Source organism: Coptis chinensis, chromosome 9 (assembly GCF_015680905.1).
Source record: "Coptis chinensis isolate HL-2020 chromosome 9, ASM1568090v1, whole genome shotgun sequence".
NCBI classification, from domain to species: domain Eukaryota; kingdom Viridiplantae; phylum Streptophyta; class Magnoliopsida; order Ranunculales; family Ranunculaceae; genus Coptis; species Coptis chinensis.
This window is the reverse complement of record NC_141464.1, coordinates 2,774,951-2,793,425: the sequence shown is the minus strand read 5'-3', so window position 1 is coordinate 2,793,425 and position 18,475 is coordinate 2,774,951. Positions and strand designations below refer to the sequence as shown.

At 37.0% G+C, this 18,475-nt stretch overlaps 2 protein-coding genes and 1 long non-coding RNA gene across 4 annotated transcripts; 2 read left to right on the top strand and 1 right to left on the bottom strand.

The window, feature by feature from the left end:
• Positions 1–10,309: 10,309 nt before the first annotated feature.
• On the top strand, positions 10,310–10,642 carry LOC147474396 (uncharacterized). The gene has a single exon (XM_086585065.1). The coding sequence runs from the start codon at positions 10,310–10,312 to the stop codon at positions 10,640–10,642; it is 333 nt and encodes a 110-aa protein (XP_086441191.1).
• Positions 10,643–12,426: 1,784 nt separating this feature from the next.
• Positions 12,427–15,130, top strand: LOC147474395 (uncharacterized). Of its 2 annotated transcripts, none has more exons than XM_086584232.1 (6): positions 12,427–13,843; positions 14,125–14,205; positions 14,354–14,479; positions 14,620–14,677; positions 14,770–14,829; positions 14,928–15,130. In XM_086584232.1, exons 1-5 carry the CDS (start codon positions 13,677–13,679, stop codon positions 14,803–14,805), a joined length of 468 nt encoding a protein of 155 aa, XP_086440358.1. In that variant the 5' UTR covers positions 12,427–13,676; the 3' UTR covers positions 14,806–14,829; positions 14,928–15,130. The 2 variants fall into 2 exon arrangements, with proteins under 2 accessions (XP_086440358.1, XP_086440357.1); XM_086584231.1 differs by having other exon boundaries at positions 12,438–13,843; positions 14,767–14,829.
• Positions 15,131–15,385: 255 nt separating this feature from the next.
• Positions 15,386–17,827, bottom strand: LOC147474394 (uncharacterized). The gene is made up of 2 exons (XR_015208883.1): positions 17,001–17,827; positions 15,386–16,213 (listed from the first exon to the last, which is right to left on the bottom strand). It is a non-coding gene; the product is annotated as an uncharacterized LOC147474394 (long non-coding RNA).
• Positions 17,828–18,475: the final 648 nt, after the last annotated feature.

The following is an 18,475-nucleotide window of genomic DNA, read 5'->3' as shown; positions in this document are numbered from 1 at the left end:
AACCCAACGATGTGGCCACACCGGTCAAGAGGCCAAAAAACAGAACTTTATATTTTTTCAAAGTTCAAATCTCAAACGGTGTGGCCATATTGTTGGGAACTTAGTCTAAACGGTGTGGTCATATCGTTGGAGACTTAGTTCAAACGGTGTAGCCACACCGTTTGGGATTTGAACTTTGAAAAAATATAAAGTTCTGTTTCTTGGCCTCTTGACCGGTGTGGGTACATCGTTGGGGACTTAGTCCAAACGGTGTGGCCACATCGTTGGGTTTGCACAATAAACAACCTAGCCGGGTTGTTTAAGCTTGGAGTTTTCAAATTCAATTTTTTGGGACTAATGGCACATTTATAATATTTGTTTTTTTTTTTGGACTTTTTGAAACTAATAGCACATTTGTAATAATTGTTTTTTTTTTGGGTCTGCCCACCACAATATGGGGTCTGTCAATAACAAGTACCTTCCTAAATAACCCACGACTCATTAAATCCACCCACTACTACCTCGGCCAGTTTCATTTTCCTTCACCGAAAAATTAATCGGATTATTGAAGACACCATTAGTACAGCCGTTACTCCCTCCCCCATACTTATTAAAGAGAGTTAGAGCACCAGTGATTGTTTCCTTCCGTTACTAATTAAGAGTTTAATACATTCAATTAAACCCCCAACTCTCCACAGGTAGAAATTGGCTCTCTCAACTCTAGCAGTATAAAACCCAGGCTCGGCAATCTCGATCTCTCCCCAACACTTTGCACAAAGCTTCTTGTTGTAGCCATCCCCAGAAGGTACAACTTTTGAATTTGTTTTTTTAAAGCTGTTTCTGTCTTCATTTTGTTATTATTATTATTTTTTTCCGGCGTACTCAATTTGTCATACCATTTTATTTCTAAAACCATCCTTAACTTTTGATGTATTTTTGTAGTGTCTATCTACAATGTTGGGATTGACTGAAATGGGAAGCAGTTGAATTGGTTGATTGTCAAGTACAAGTTGGACGGGAACTTCAAGACAAGACTTCCTTCTAAACCAGGTTAGATTCTTTTCTATCCCTTAATAGATTGGTGTCTAGGCCACTTTAGTTTTCATGTCGTAATATGCCATTTATATTTTAGGTTGCTTTGTCACTTGAGTTGAAATTTTAGTTTTGTCCTTTTTATTATTATTATTTATTTATTATTTTCCTTTTCCTTTTCCCTTTTAACAAGCATTTGCACAATCAAAATACCAATCGTAATTTGCACAATTGTAATTACTGAAGCATCATGAACCGTGAAGCACACATAACGACACACCATATAGGAACACCATATCTAGACTACAAGCTTATCTACTTTAGCTCCCAAATTAGGCTACACATGCCCTACAAGCTTATCTACTATAGCTCCAAAAAAGTACTATGGTTCCATTGTTGCACTATTAGGTTCAATTTAGGCAATATGATAGTGAGAACCTGAATGAGAAAACAACAAGACGTTGGGCATAAAAGAAACTTGGTCAATATGCTAACACGACGTCGGTGTTCTTTTCGATTTGTTTAGTTTCCTTTTTTGACATCTAATGTTGAGATTTGGTTAATTGTTATGTTGTTATGGTAAGAGTGAATGATCCTTGACGCCACATAATAATTGTTCTCATGGTGGGTTCAGTTGACGCTAGCTTTAGCCCTTACTGTAGAGGCTACAGATTCCATAACAATCAATTTTATCAATCATATGGTCGGTCTTCTCAAACTTAATTATATATCAAATCATGTTTGGTATCTTTCAAATGCCATATAGACAACATAAGCGCTGTCAGAAATTCTGATATGTTCTTAGTCATGTATAATAATTCATTAGTTTCCACGTGTCAAGAACCTTTTAAAATTGTGAGCTTATGAAATTGTTTTGAACCCTCTGAACAATCGTTGTATGGATCATCACGTGGCATACCCTTGGACCAAGATTTATTTGATAGGGACTTTTTCTTCCTCATGCATTGTGGGTTTGTCAATATGCCTTGAAGCTAGATTTTGCTATCACAATATTTTGTTGATGTGGAGCATGGCAGGGTTATGATAGTGGAATAATAAATTCAAGAAGAGATTTGATTGGATTCCCAGAGCTGATTTGCATTTCCAAAAAATGTGGAGGGAGCAAGTTCAACTGCTATTATGGATATGATGCAGAGAAATAGAACTTGTAAGACGAAACATGAAACCGCGCTTATGACTTTTGCAAAAGCTTTATGTGAAGTTGTGTGTGTGTTTTAATTTTGTTTATGGTTAAAGTGGAAATACAAGTATATATGTTGTTTAGGTCAATAGTGGAAGCTTTTGTCTTGCGTTTGTCATGAATTTACTAAGACGAAATTGGGGATATATAGCATAGTCACTATATTGCATGGTCGTATTTATAAGAAGTTTATGACCTGGGTATATGAATATGATTCCTTGGTACGTGTACTTGCGTCTTTGTTTCATCTCCTCTGGTGGTTTAGGGAGACTTAGTTCCAAAAATATTTATCTTTGGAAACTACTTGGTTGATTCAGGTAACCATAATAAACTCAACACATTACTGACGATTCATTATCATATTGAACTTATAATAAAACTTAACATATTGATTATGTCGTGGTTGGTGTTTGAGCTGCCTTCCCGCTGGTGAAGAAAAAGTGAGTGAGACATTGCGCGACAACTGTAGCATGTTACATGGTTATATGAGCCTTAGGATGAATGTTTTCTAGAGAAATACTACTCATTATTGAGCACTAGGCGGTGTCTCAGTGTTGTCTCTAGTACAAAAAATATTGTCAAGGAGTTATAAATCGTGAATGAGACTTTGCTATGGGGTGCTTTCCATAGAGAATGAACGTTCACTTTGTGGAAGTTGTTCTAACGAGGAGTCCAAGTTACATAAACGAAGATCATCTTTGGATGCTTGAATGTATGAATGTCTTACGTCTTTGTTTGTTTTTGAAAAAATCTTTATGTAAATTACTAGGTGTTGAAGTTGGTTTTAAAGAAAATGTGCATTGACTTCCTTAGTTGATTTCCTCTTTTTCAGACATTTCTTTCTTGGATGTTTAAGAAACAAGAAGATGACCATGGCCTGGTAGTTGAATACATAAAATATAGCACACTCCATTTGCAGATGAGAACGAGTGGTAGCTGAGGTGATGCTAACTAATTCTAGCACAGAAGCATCATCCAAGTATATTTGTTTTTGGCGGGAGATGGTAAATTGGCTACTAACGCAGTCAAAAAATTCAAGGACCATTGGATTACAAGAGCTTTCTTCTATTGGCTACTAACGCAGTCAAAAGTTTTAAGGACCATTGGAATACAAGAGCTTTCTTCTACTTGCAGTTGATGCTCGCATGCTGCACTTCTTATCTCAAATTTAAAGGTGAAGGTGGGGGTTTCATACATGCTTTCATGCACCCATGTTTGGTTCTTCGAATAGTGTTAGTGCTCTACTCAATATGTATTTTCGTAAGTTCGGTTCTTTGTATTCTTTTGCAGCCTGTTGTAGTGGTAAGCAGTACCTTGAAAAAGATGTTTGGTCAGAAAGTGGTGCTTGCTCAAGTTTTCATTAGGTGGTATGCAAATGCCAGATTTGCTTTGTAATATAGCATGGCTCTATAAATGGGGAGAATCGATGACACAAATAGGCATTTGGTAAACCCATATTTCTATGAAGTTATTGTTGTTTGCCTGGTATTTTAATGAAAAGTATCGTCTGTTTGAATAACCAATATATTTTTGTTATTTTCTATTATGCAACGAAATCATTTTGTTCACATAAGGATTTTGTTAAGGAGGTGTTCCTTTTTCCTTTTAAGAAAAATATTACAAATTGATGAACCACTTGCAAAAACTAGATTGGATGAGTGGATTGACAAAGTGGTAGGTTAAGCTACTGTTTGAGAAGATACAATGAGTGCAATGACATGTGGCTCGAGAATTAATTTAGAGTGGCTATTAATTTGGGGTTAAGGAAGTAAGGTAATGTGGCATAAGGGCATCTCCAATGGAGAGTGGAAAAATCCACCTCCACATAGGCGCCATTAGGATTATACACTCTAGAGAAATCCCAAATACATAAAGTGTATATTTACTATTTGTGGCTATTCCAATGGTAGGTGGAGGCAAATGTGTAAAAATAGATAGCAACGGACTTAAACTGTCACAGCCCATTCAAAATAATGTAAAATAACGGATTTGGTCCGTCGCAAAAGCTTAAAACAAATATTGGTTCACTTTCAAACGTCATTCAAAGCAACGTCCGTGTTTTTAACAGTTTTAAATCACTGAGCGACGAACTTAGACCGTCGCAAACAGAAAAATAAAGCTTCAAACGTATGTTGAAGTGACGTTCAAGTTTTTAAGTTAAACAGACGTTATTTTAAGTGACGTCCGGGCTTTTTATTAACTAATAGCGAGAGGGGGAATTCCCTACGGTATAACACCCCCATTGGAGAGAGTTTTTTTATATTTGGGGTGTAAAATTTCCACTCTATATGGTTTACACCCCCCCCCCCCCCCATTGGAGATGCCCTAAGTAGTTAATGTGCAAACAAGGAATGCCTAAATAATCACGAGGCGAATCAGGCACTGCAGTGGTCTCAAGGCTTCTATGCCACCGTTCAGCCTTCATTAGAACTTGGTCATTATCTCGAGGTTGTGGAATTTTATTCTCTGTGTGTAGTAGGATATGGATTTCTAATTTTACTCCAACATTTAGAGTTTTTGGGGGTAGTCAATGCAAACATATGAAAATTTACAAGCGCTTGATACTTTGGGCGGATGTGGGGCATGTCAGTTGTCAAATTGAGGAATAGCACTTATCCCATGGTGCATACATAAATATGTCTTTTTAGTGTACGTGTTTGTCATGTCATTTGGATTGAGTACCATACCTACGTAACCCTTTTGTGGTTTAGATGTTTCAGCTAAGTTTATAAAGGGTCTTCAATTTATGAAAGTCACCAACTATTTAGTGGTGGCTGTGAATCAATTGTTATGATGATGTTAGTCATCTAAAGCGAAGGACTGGCCAGAGAGAGCACCAAAGCAATGGGCAAATTCGAATGAAGAGGCAACCAAGTAAGTGTAGGGCAAAGTTAGAAAGAAAGAATGTTCCTTGGGTTGTACAAATGGAGCGCTCACCTTCTCATGTAGGTTATGTTGTTCAAGGATACCAATATATCCATTAAAGAATCAAGCTTGATCGGTCAGTGGTGTCTCTCAATGACAGGGAGTGCGGTTCAACCAGTACTCACAAGTACCACCTACTACAGATATCTGGCAAGAAGCGAGTACTCAAACAATATGAACAAGAACCAAGTTAAACTTGCAATTTACTTTTGGAAATCAAGATCTCAACAAAAAAAAAATAGCCCGTGTGAAAATTTTCAGCTTATAAAAATACCTGCAATTATCTATGGACTTGAATTTTACATATTTAATGTTGTGTTTTGCTTTTTGTGACAACAACCCTTTGCAATCGATGAAGTATTTTCATATTTTATTATCACAATTATTTGTTTCTAGGTCTTGATGGATTAAATTAAAGTCTCGGGGAGTGAAAACAGTGAGGAATTATTGCAATGGGCAGGTGATAAGGTGTTCTGTAAAAAAAACTTTCTTTGGGTATTGCTTATGAAGGGATCAAAACTTTGCTTTGAACCATTCTGGAGAGTAGACTCATATTGGGTGTTAGTGGTTGCTAAATGTAAGAAACATGCAGTTCAAAATGGGTGATAGAGAGAGGGTTATTGTACTTCTAATAGGGAGAGTTGCTGAAAAATTTATGCATAAGAAGTGGTTGTTCATCTTTTGCACCTTAATTGTAGATACTTGCATAAGTGCTCTAATTTTCCATCACATGCCATGAATTCTATTATTATTTATTTATTATTATTATTATTATATAGCTATAATAGTTAAAGTTTTCAAGTGCTTTAATTTCATTGGATTCTATATCCATAGGTGCATTTGTATTGCCTAGAATTTGAGATATAAGTTTGGGAGTGTCTACTTTCTAGAGAGCCATTCCGACTCACCAATCTCTCTCTCTTTCTCTCATATGTGCAACAACTAGGTGACAGAGCAAATATTCTTAAATTAGGTAGCCTTCTCTAGGAGTTTTTCATTCTATTGCCTATTTTTGTGTTCATTCCTCTTAATTGAATGATTAGTAATAGATGAATTTTATGATGATCTTATTTAATGTTAAATTTGAGAACCTTTCATGAATGCAATTTCATTTTAATTGAGTGTGCAATCCTAAACTTTTCGCAGGGTTCCCTCAATTCTTGAGAAAGATATCTCTCACCCTCTGTATTTTCTTCTAAGTTTCTCCCATATATATATCATCTCTTCAAATACTATGTTATCCTTTCCATAACACTTTTTTTCCCGCACATTACATTGTTGCGTTTTTCATTGATCATCAAAGATTTTCTTCAATTTCACACTATAAAGCACGGACGCACCTACCAATGGGTTGTGTCCGCGTCAGATGCGGACGTGGCATGGACGCGGATGATCAAGACCGATCTTAACCGGTCAGCACGGTTAACTAAACCGGACGTGGGTCAAGACGCAATCAGGACGCGGATTTTGACCCAAAAAAATAAATATTAAATCAAAATAATATTAAAAAAAACTCAATTTTTTCATTTTTGGTTTTGTTAAGACTTATAATATGTTTTTAAAGTTTGATTAGGAAATATTAAACTTAATTTTATGGCTATTTATCTTTAAGGGTGTGTTTGTTAAGTGGTAAATGGGGGTGGTTAATTATATTTTCCCACTAGAAGTACTATTTGCCAGTGTTTAGATGTATTTAAAGGCCCTGGCAAATACTATTTAGAATTAGCCAGTAAATCAAATTTTTCCACTAGAAGTGGGAAAATAGAAAACACCTCCCCCCAAAGTTGAATTAGTCACCCGGTATTTTTCTACTATGGTAGGGAAAATAGAAACAACTCTCCCTCTCGATCTCTCTTCTCTCTTTCTCACTGCCGCCTCTCATCAACTCGCTCTTTTCTTAGGTATTCTCTCTTGCTCTCATCTCTTATCTCTCTTCTCTCATCTCTCTTTCTCTCAATCTCTCTTTCTCTCTCAAACTCTAGGTCTCTCTTTCTCTCAATCTCTCTGTCTCACATTTTTTCACTATTTTTTTTTTGTTTCTATCTTTCTCAGATTTAATATTCGTTCTCCAGCTCCACCTCCAGCTCTCGCAGCGCCGTCAGGTAAGTTTTGGTTTTAATTTAGTTTTTTGGGTTTTAATTTTGTTTGCTTTCATTTTGGTTTTGATTTTAAAGCCCCCACTAATGTTTGAGAGATTGAGAATTAATACAAAGTGATAGAATCTCGAATGGGTTGTTGTTGAGGCCTTTTTTATTATAGTGTAGTTCACGACTGTTAAACCGATGATTAGTGGTTGTTGTTTTTTGTTCTTGTTTGATTTTTGGATTTTTTTTTTATCAGTGATTTTTGGACTTCGTTTAGTCATTTCTTCAATGTATATGGAGTCGAGTCATTTCGTTTAGTCATTTTTCACTTTGGTCTGAGAGAGCAGACTCCTTTTTCACGAACTAGAGCCGCTTTAAAGATTGATGCAAGTAGAACAATCTCCAGGAGAACCATGGCATATCACCGAATGAGAAGTGATAGTCTGTGCGAAAATACTCAGCGATTCCATATCAATTAACAGAGAGATAATTAATTATAACCACATATCCAACCTAATTTAATTTAGCAAATACATATCTAAATTTGTTAAAAGACATCCTCTTAGATCCTGCATTGTTTGGTTGCAAGCCTCCTCCTCATACTAGACTGAACCCATTTCTGAAATGGCTACACTGTCTTCACTTGTAAGTTCTTCAATATGGAGTTTCATCATTCTATTGTTTCTAGACCTGCTTAACTGAATTTGTGTTAATTCATAAATATGTTATTTTTATTGTATATTAATGATGACATTTAAATTAGTAAACATTTTTACTTTACATGTATATTATGGGTCATGGTGCTAGTAGGCGATATTCAATGTTTCAAACTTTGCTTATTTCTTCAAGAACTCACACTTATTATATGATAGAGTCATTTCAAAATGGCCTATTTTTCTTCTATCCAAAAATCCACCTTACCATATAATGGGAAAGCTAAATGAACATGGATGTAGGTGTTGAAAGTTAACTAGAATAGAAAGCTGTGCTCTGGCACAAGATTACTTCAGCATTTTGTTGGTTTCCTTGAGATCTTTACTCATGTTGATCAGTAAAGTATCATCACTTTTTTCAGCTCTGTTTCTGTATTCATTAAAAGTTTCGACTTCAAAGTAAACTCCCGAATCTGGTTAAAAGCGTTTCTTCAACATTACGGTTAAATGATTAAAAGTTTTTTACTCCAAGTGTATGGTGTGATATTTGCATTTATAAATGCCAAATGTATGCTGCTTTTCTGTATGTATACACATTTCACCATACATGTGTGCTTATATGTTTTTACTGGCGCACTTATCTGCACCTTCAGTACCATACAGTCTGATAGACAAATTGGTAAATTTCGTGTTGCACATTTGCACGGAAAAAGAATAATTTGTTCTAGTGGAATGACATTTGAGACTCAGAATTGGTTCAATTTGTTTTATGAGTAATAACCTCGTTAGTTCTCTTTTATGATTCAGGAGATTACTGTTACCTGCATTCCTCCCCTATAATATTTCCTCTGCATTGTTCATGCATGTATGTTTGTATCAATTTGTTTGTTTCGTTAATTGAGTACATGAATTTGTATACTTCATTATTTTTTTTTTCTTTTTGAGATATTGTAGAATGATTACCGAACGTCAGTGTAGGTTAGTGGCATTTCTACTTATAGTTATAAGTGCATATATGATGATGACATGGTGGTATAGGAGAATGTATATGGGGAGGTATAGGCCTAGGCGTAGGGCTCCCTCTGCTCTTATTAGAGGTCCTCGTAGGAATTGGGATCAAGTACGGAGAACTGTATTGGGTATGATGTATGCAAGCACTGACAGATTCTGCCACGAGCAATTAAGGATGAGACGATCAATGTTTCGTCGCTTTTGCACTCGTTTGCATGGTCATGGTCTACCTGAAAGCAGACATGTTACATTGGAAGAGCAAGTTGCCCTATTTCTCAACACTGTTGGGCATTGACATGCGAAATCGGAATGAAACATTTCAATTCTTCCGTTCAGGAGAAACAGTTCACCGTTATTTTCATTTTGTGTTGGATGCAATCCTTTGTTTATTCAAAGAGTTAGTAACAAATGCTACCGCTGATAACTCTCCTCGCGAGTGTACCAACACATATCATTGGCATTGTTATTTCAAGGTTAGTCAACTTTTTAGAAAATGGATAGGATCATTCTGATTTCAATGTTTAATAGTTCAATAAATATTTATGAAGTTTTTTATGTTAGGATGTTGTGGGTGCGGTTGATGGTACACACTTTCCAATCAATTTACCACTAGCACAACAGGCTAGGTATCGTAACAGGAAAGGTGTCGTGAACCAAAATGTGTTAGTAGCTTACACATTTGACATGAGGTTCACATACGTGCTAGCAGGGTGGGAGGGATCGGCACACGATGGACAATTGTTGAGGAGTGTTATGGCTCGTCCAGGGCATAATCTTACTATTCCAAATGGCAAGTACTATCTTGCGGATGCTGGATTTGCTTTAGTGCCAGGGTTCCTCAAGCCTTACCGTGGTGTACGGTACCATCTTAGAGAGATAGGTGAAGTTCAACCTTAAAATCATAAAGAAGAATATAACTTTTGTCATTCATCTTTGCGTACTGTTGTTGAAAGGACAATCAGTCTCCTGAAGAAGCGATTTGCCTATCTAAGGCATGCAATTTTCCACGATGTCAAAACACACACAAAGGTTATCCTTGCATGTTGTGCATTGCACAACTTCTTGCAAGAAGAAGATCCTGATAATACATTGAGTGACGAGGAGCTCACTGATGATAAGGAAGAGGCTGACAACTCTTTGAATGCTTCAAATATGAATATTGATATGCAACCAAGCATTGGGTGGACTAATTTTAGGGATAAGTTGTCAATTGCAATGTGGGAAGATAACGAGTGATGTAATAGATATTATGATTATATGAGTGATGTTTTTGTAGTAGACTTATGATTTTATTAGTGTTTTTGTAATAGACATTATTATGTTTCAACTACTTATAATGTTTTATTCGTATGCAATCTTTCTTATTTGTTACCTTAATATGTTACTATGCTATGTTCTTTGTTGGTCATTGCTTCAAACTCGGTATGGCTGGAAAACAGAAAGAAGTTGTGAAAACAAGATCGCCCCAAATTAGATGGTATCCCAACATGGAAGGCATCTTGGTAGAGGTGTTGTTAGAGGAGTTAGCTACTGGGGGCAAGAGGGCAGATAATGGGTGGAGGAAAGAGACCTTGAAGCATACTGCTGATGAGATCAATACGCGACTTGGAATGAATTGTGTTTCAGACAATGTCAGGTTGAGATTGAAAACAATGAGACTTGCTTGGCAAGTTGTGAAACATGTAGTTGAGGCTAGTGGGTTTGGTTTGTCTTTCAACAAAGAGACTAAGAGAATTGATGCAGATGAGAATGCATGAGAGAGTTATGTCAAGGTAATAAAATAATCTCATTTTTTTTTATAGGATTTGGTTTTGGATGTCATATTAATTGGTATATTGTGGGATTTAGGCTCATCCGTTGGCAAAAACTCTCAGGCAGAAATCGTTTCCTTACTATGACGAATGTTGTCTCATTTTTGGGAATGATTATGCAACTGGAGAAGGGGGCAATAGTGGGTTCGATGATGACATGGTGGATGGAGGTAAGTTGATTAGATCTAAATAGAGTTGAATTTTGTGTGTCTAACTAGTTTTAAAATTAACTTTTTGTTTCAACTTTTTGTTTAGATGATTCTAGGCAAACCCAAGGAGATGGGGGTGACGATTCTGATGCTGGTGAGTCCTCAGCTTTTGGTGCTCCCTCAGATATTGGTGGGGATACTTCTCAAACCGAGAGTGGTCTTAGAAGTACTACACCTACTGCTAAGAAGACTAGGAAGTCTCAATTTTTGAGGATATATTCAACCCCTTCATTTAAGGTGTTAATCAAGCGGTGGCGAAAATTGCCAAGGCCCTCAAACCAGAACCACGAGAAGAAAAAGTAGATCAAATAGATTTGTTGAAGGATGCTTTGCAATCTCTTTCTGATATGAATCCTGAGCTTTTCTTAAGGTCGCTTGACTTGCTAGTCGAGAATGATAGGCTTATTAAGGTCTTCTTGGGCCTTAAAGAGGATATTAAGGCTTCATGATTGTTTAGGAGGCTAGAACAAGCAGGCTGTTGATGCCACATTATTTTTTGGGTTATTTATATGTTTGAACTATATGTTTTTGTGGCATTGTTGTTAAGTGGTGGACCGATATATTATTGTTAAGTGATATTGTTATTACTTTTGGATATTTTATTGTGTGTGTTTGTTGAGTCTTTGTGTGCGTGTAGTGGGCTGGTGTAGGTGGTGTGTGGTGGAGTGGTGGTGGAGTGGTGGTGTAGGTGGAGCGTGCAAGGGAAACACTCCAAAACACATTTACATTTAAGTTGAGTTGTATTGTCTTTAATTTGTATTTAATTATATTTTTTTGTTATACTTCATTGAGTTTGAAAACAAAAAAAAACTATCTCCAAAAAGTTGAAATATCATTTGCCATTGGAGAAAAACCATTGTAAACAAACACTGGCAAAACTGGCAAATCTTATATTTTCCCACTATAAATTTTTGCAAACAAACATTGGCAAACTGAAATTTTCCCACTAGAGATTTGCCTGACAAATCTATAGTGGGAAAATACTGGCAAATCTTAGATTTTCCCACTAAAAATTTGCCAGTTAACAAACACACCCTTAAAGTTTCATTGTGGGTTGTCAAGTTGAATGTATTCTACTCGCAGACCGTTTTACACTTGTGCTTTTGTTGAAAGAGAAAGGATTATAGACTTTACTTATAATAGTGAATACTGTTATCATAACAAAGAAATGTGTTGCTTATATCTAGTAAATAAAATTGTGTGTGTATTATCATTGTGTATAATATCTTTTAATTGTTATTATTATCATGCCATAGGCGCAGTACTACCCCTCCTTTAATAAAGCGCAAGAGGTCTCGTCTTGGTCTTGAGGCCATGCCTCCACCTCCAGATTTCAAGGAGTTGACGGAGGCAGTGCGCCAACTAACTAGTGCCTTCAATCCTGTTGAGCATACTAGTAAGTATAGATTATAGTTAGTGACATGCACCCAACACGTATCAAATGGAATAGTCCCCTCACAATTCGGTGATAGCTTCTAGAAAGAAACAAGCAAAAGAGGTTCCATTAGCTCTGAAAAGAAAGATTGGTGATGACTCTTGGACCAAGTTAGGGGGCAGCAATGCTGAACTCTTTGATGCGCTCCCCATCTGTAAGGTGGCCTCCATGTTGATTGGGGATCAAATCCCATCCATATGTTCCAGCTACTGTTAAGTTGGTCCGCTGCAAATTGGTTTACTGCTCAAATTAGCCCTCGATACAGAGGAGAGGACACAAAACATTGGAAAAAATATACTAGGAGCTTGTTAATATGTATTATTCTAGGCTTAAGAAATTCAGGTTAGAGAAGATTGTAGCTTCTTGATGGGGTCAGGGTCAATCAGTTTGACATGGTTCTTGTTCGAGTGTCAACAGATAAATTAATCATTTAGGTTTAATCCCAGCCAGTAGACATTTGCTCGTATTAGCATTTGGAGAAATTTGCTCGATGCTAATCAGTACAGGGGAGAGGATACAAAGTTTGTGGAGAAGCTTGCTTGGAGCTTGTTAGTATGTATTCTAGGCTTAGCAAAGTCAGGTCACAGAGATTTGTAGTTCATGATGTGGTCGGGGACAATCAATTCGACTTTTTTCTTCTTGAAGAGTCAAAACAGATAACTATACTTAAGCATTTAGGTTTAGAAGATAGTCCTAACCAATATTACACTTGTGGCATTATGGTTTTGATTTCACTAAGGTGTGGCTGCTAGTGCTGATTTAAAGATTTTTACTATGTGTCTTGCTATATAATACACCATCATTTTTCCTCTATTGGTAGTACGCACCCCTGGTTACTTTTCTACTAAAAACGCAGTATGTTTTTCACCCCTCCTGATCTTGATGAAGTTGTGCTAAACGTTGATGTTTCACTCACTAGAAGTTCAGCTAGTTATGATGGTACATAAGAAGACATTAGGGCCTACTTGATAACCCATTTTCCCGCTGGTAGGACATCTCTTTTGGAGTTTTGATATTTGTGAAATTGTAGAAGTCTGTTACCTTTAATCCTGTTGGTAGGAGTTTAGGATTAAATCAATATGAAAAGTGATATTCTATTGGGTAGACAAGCTGTTACCAGAAGAGTTATTGACTTAAATTTAGGGACGTCTCCTGCCTCTTGGGGCAGGAAAAAAATAGACATTTTGCTTGGTGCACGGTAATGTCTGTTATCTTGTTTTTTTTCTTTCATATTCTCACAAATGTCCATCTTCACAAATGTCTCTTTCATAGTTCCAGTCAGTCATGATGCTTGAAGTTAAAGTGTTCATGTTGTGCAGTGTAGTGGAGGGAATAGATGCAAATGGCTATATTCAAAAAGGACACCGATGTAACTTTGAAGTTGATGATGAGTCAGAAAGCATGTCAGGAAGAAGAGCACACAATATGTGCTACATTGCTTTCTTGGTTATTAACATTTGCCCTGAATTGCGCCTTATCTAGAAACTCTTGTATTCAAGGCAAGTAACTAAAATTAGTTTTATGCATCATTTTCTGCCCCAGTGTTCGTTGTTACACCTCAAAAAGGTAGACTAGTATCTGTTCACTTTGTCTTTTGGTTATTGGTTTTGTAGCTGCTTACTTGTGTTCTCTGTTTTGGTGTCCTGCATAAATCTTCTCTAGTCTATTTGAATATTTGATCAATCTATTCAGATTTAGCATTTGATCAATCGATTCACCGAGGATTGATAGTCTTTCAATTTACCAATGGCCACTCGTGATTTATGGCCTGATCTCATTTACAGGTTCGGCACTGGGTGTACTTCACATGGATCAGATGAGCTGAAGAAAGCAGAGGAACTGAAGAGAAAGGCCAGGGCAGAGAGGTAGAGATTTCTGTTTCACCATTGTAATATTGTATATTGATGTGTATGTATTTACTTGCAAACTACTAATACATCTGTAGGTCTATCTGCAGATCGTTCCTAACGCATATGGACAGGCTTTGATGCATTTGTTTACTGTTTTTCTCAGGTTTGGACTTCCATCAAAGTCCACAGATGATGAGGAAGCTAAGAAGAAAGCTCGTTCGGCGAGATTTGCACCAGTTACCAAAACAGATCCTACAGAGGAAGAGAAAAAGAAGGCCATGGCACTCAGGTCAGCCTTGGATTTACATTGAGTTTCCCCTTTTCATTCTGTTCCGTCTATGAGGCTCTCTGCTCTACTTTGCATGCAGACCCTGCATTCTTAGCTCAATGAAAATGGTACTGAATCTTTGTGCCATTTTTCCAATCCAGGTTCTCGAAAACTGCATCTGGTGCTCCATCACTAAATGGGAATGGCACCTCAGAGCAGGTATGATCTGTAATTTTAGTATGACAAGAGAGTGAAGGGCATTATACAATTACTTTCTCATACTAACTCTATGGCCGATCCAAATTCAGAAGACGACTGTTGTTGCCGAGGCCAGTGGAGGGGCCTGACTGACGCGGTTACCTGATTTTGCAGTAAGATTGTTTTCAATATAGCAATTCTCACTCTTACACATTACCTATTATGACCTTTTTATTTTTGTCTTAATTTTAATTTATCTTCAATGTTGCAGATCTTACTAGCATTTGTTACTCTTTCCGGAGGCTAAACCCGTCTACCTGAGGAGAAATGCTTACTGGTTGATTTTGTTGTGCCTGGACGGTTCAGAGTTCTGGAAACATGTAGGAATATCTTTTGTCTAGAAGCATGTAAAACGAATGATGATTTTGTACGAAAGAAGGGACTATCCTATGGAAAATGATTCGGTGTTATACTTTATTCTATCCAGCTAATTGCAATTGTTTATCTTAGAAAAAGGTATTTTTTCGTTCTGTATGTGCGTGCATGCCTTTGTTTTTTGGTAATTGTATTAAAGAGGCCGTTTACTTAGATCTACCCCAACGTCCTACATCCCCTCAAATTAAAAGTTGATCTTACCAGCCTACATTCCCTTAAACCAGCACGTGTGTTCTCGTCAGACTAGAGCATAGAACTCGCATTTGAACTACCACATGTAACCTGCTTGATGTATTGAAACCAAGTCTGTACTAGTTTTACACTCTGACAAACCAAGTCTGCAATCATTACATGTACTTGAATCCATACTCAAATCTGACAAACTTCAACAGAGAACTGTACTACAAATTTTACAAAGTCCCGAGCAGAGATATCAATAAGCACATCAAAAAATTAAAAGACAATTGCAACAATATCCTCCCCACACTCGCAACAGAATTTCAACTATGGTTACCAAAAAAAAAAAAAGAATTCAACAACTATGATTGAAAAATGGTAGCCATTTCTTGTTTTCATTACACATTCAGCAACGTCATCCTCGCTGTAGATTCGATTGAAAAGACTGACCAAGTACACTTCACACAGCAGCAGCAGCACACACCAATAGCACACACTTCACGCACTAGCAGCACACACCAATAGCACACACTTCACGCACTAGCAGCACACACACTCGCCTACACTTCACACAGCAGCAACACACACTTCACACACAGCAGCACACACTTCACACTCGCCTACACTTCACACAGCAGCAGCACACACTTCAACAAATAGGAAGTTTACTGCCATGAATGCTCCACTGAAGGGGGGAAGGGGTAGTATCATCAACCACACCAGAAGGTTCACCAAGTCCACCAACGTTTTCAACACTGTCAACTTGTGTATCACCAAAGCTTTCACCAAGTACACTCGCAGCTTGTGGAGTGTCACCAACAACTGGCCCAAAGCTTTCACAAACATTCAGAGTATGAAGTGAGTAGTCATTCCCAAAAATTACACATGGGCTTCAGCAAAATAGGAAAACATCCTCCCTCTTAGGTGCCTCGCTACGAGATGTGCCTATAACAATAAACAATTTCTAACAAGCACGCTATGGTTATAAACATAGTAATAATTTGTTACAAGATAGTCAAGTAAATTACCACGAAATCGATCCCATGCTTGACGATCGGCGATCAATACACGATGTGAGAGCAAGTAATAAACCCAACCGTAAGATACTCATTGTCCAGTGCTTCTTAATCAATCTATTAATTAACTTGAATGAATGAGTGTGAACTGTGAAGTGGGTTTTTATACTGATGATTAAATGCACCAGAAAGGAAGGAAGAACGAACGTAGCGACCAAGATTTCATTTCATTGCATCAAACTTTAGTAAAAGGGTCAATGTACTTCAAAGGTACACCTTAATCACTAAACTTTGGAGTATTACACGAAGAACAATATCTGATAGTATCCGATAAGGAAATTTGATAAATTTTAGTTCTTCATTTAATACTGACATTGTGTTATGAACAGTACCACCCCACCAACTATTCCTGCAAACCAAAGCCATGAATGAGTTATAACACAAGAACCCCACAACCATACCCGGATCAAAAAACAAAAAATTAAAACCTATTATATGAGATAAACAACTCTTAATAATCAACCAAACAGAAATTATTCTAACCATTTCGCTGAATTTAACTAATAAATCGTCAATCATTTCATCTGAACTCCAAGTAATCATTCTGAATCGAGGAAAAACAATCAAAATGTCACAATGAAACACTACATTACATATTCATACAAACTTATAACATGTAAAGCAAAGTAAAGTTACAGTTTATTCAATCAATATACCTTTTGCTAGACAAAGCCATCTCAATAGGTAGTTCTTCACTATCATCAGTTGATCTAAGATCAGTTCGAACTCGATATCGACATCGTTTCGAATGCATTTTAGATGCACGTACAATGTAAAGCAGTTTTCCCAAACTCATTCACTTGAACACCTGGATCAATTTTTCCAACCATTATAGCTTCAGCACACTCAACCGAATCAATGACACGCAAGAAACTACTCATCTTTCTCAAAGCAAATCTTCCATCATTCACTTCAGTTTCAGTGTGTTCATTAGAAATTACTTGAAACCAAGTTTTTAGACTGATTAACAAACTTATCTTTCTCATCTTTAACAATCATCTCAATTAAACGCTTCTCAGCTTTAATCGCATCAAGATCATTATCAGTTGAAGAAAAATCAGATCTTTACTCGAAACTGACATGAATTTCGGATATAAACTTCTTCTGCAGTGATTTGATTCAAACATCATCGTTCCTGCGTAAATTTGTTCAAAAAACACAAATCGAAGACAGAAATCGAAGTAAAACAACATTTCAAAGTGATTAATACGACAGAAAGTGAAGTTGATTACCGTTTCCATGTTTGAAATCGATGTTTGATAGAGAGAGAGTGAGAGAAGCGAATGATCAAAACTAGGGTTGAAATATTTGCCGAATTTGCCAATGGCAAAAATTGTGTTATCAAGCACCGCCAAACTTGGCAAATGAGATTTGCCAACATTTGCCTGGTGATGAAACAAACAGCGGCAAAACTCTATTTTCCTGGTACGTAGTTTGCCGGCAAAATTTAAAGTGGGAAAATGTTTTCCCATTACTTGGAAATATTTATCAATGCCCTTAAACACCAAACTTGAATTTGTAACCGAGTAATATACTAATAGGTAGTTGTAAAGGCGTGATTCAGCTTTCCTTTACATACACAGTTGAATGGGAACTGAAAAGGGTTATTATTGGGACCGAGTTCGGCTTAGGAGCAAACTGCCTACGTATCTTGCTCTCGATGCTGAGGGAAGAGAAGAATCAGGTTTGACGTAGTTCATAGGAGGGGTATTTATAGATATTGGGAGTGAATCATCGCCCACCACGTGTAAAGTGTACCACAAACGTGGGGTCTCGATCAAGGGAGCATGCGAGACCTGTAATGAGATTGTGATAGAACAAGTCCATCCTCCATCCTAGAGATCTTAATTCCTAGGATAACATCAGCGACACCTAAATCTTTCATGTCAAACTTACTAGACAACATTTGTTTGGTAGATTTTATGACATCCATATTACTATCCAAAATTAGCATATCGTCTACATAGAGACAAACAATGACACATCCCTTTTGAGTGCTTTTGACATAGACACACTTGTCACACTCATTTATTTTGAAATCGTTTGACAACATTGCATTGTCAAATTTCTCATGCCATTGTTTAGGTGCTTGCTTTAATCCATATAAAGATTTAACAAGCTTGCAAACTTT

Coding starts and splice junctions, on each gene's coding strand:
- LOC147474396 (XM_086585065.1), top strand. CDS start 10,310: ATGGCTGGAAAACAGAAAGAAGTTGTGAAAACAAGATCGCCCCAAATT.
- LOC147474395 (XM_086584231.1), top strand. CDS start 13,677: ATGCAAATGGCTATATTCAAAAAGGACACCGATGTAACTTTGAAGTTG. Junction 14,206..14,353: donor AGAAAGGCCAGGGCAGAGAG/GTAGAGATTTCT, acceptor TGTTTTTCTCAG/GTTTGGACTTCCATCAAAGT. Junction 14,480..14,619: donor AAGAAGGCCATGGCACTCAG/GTCAGCCTTGGA, acceptor TTTCCAATCCAG/GTTCTCGAAAACTGCATCTG.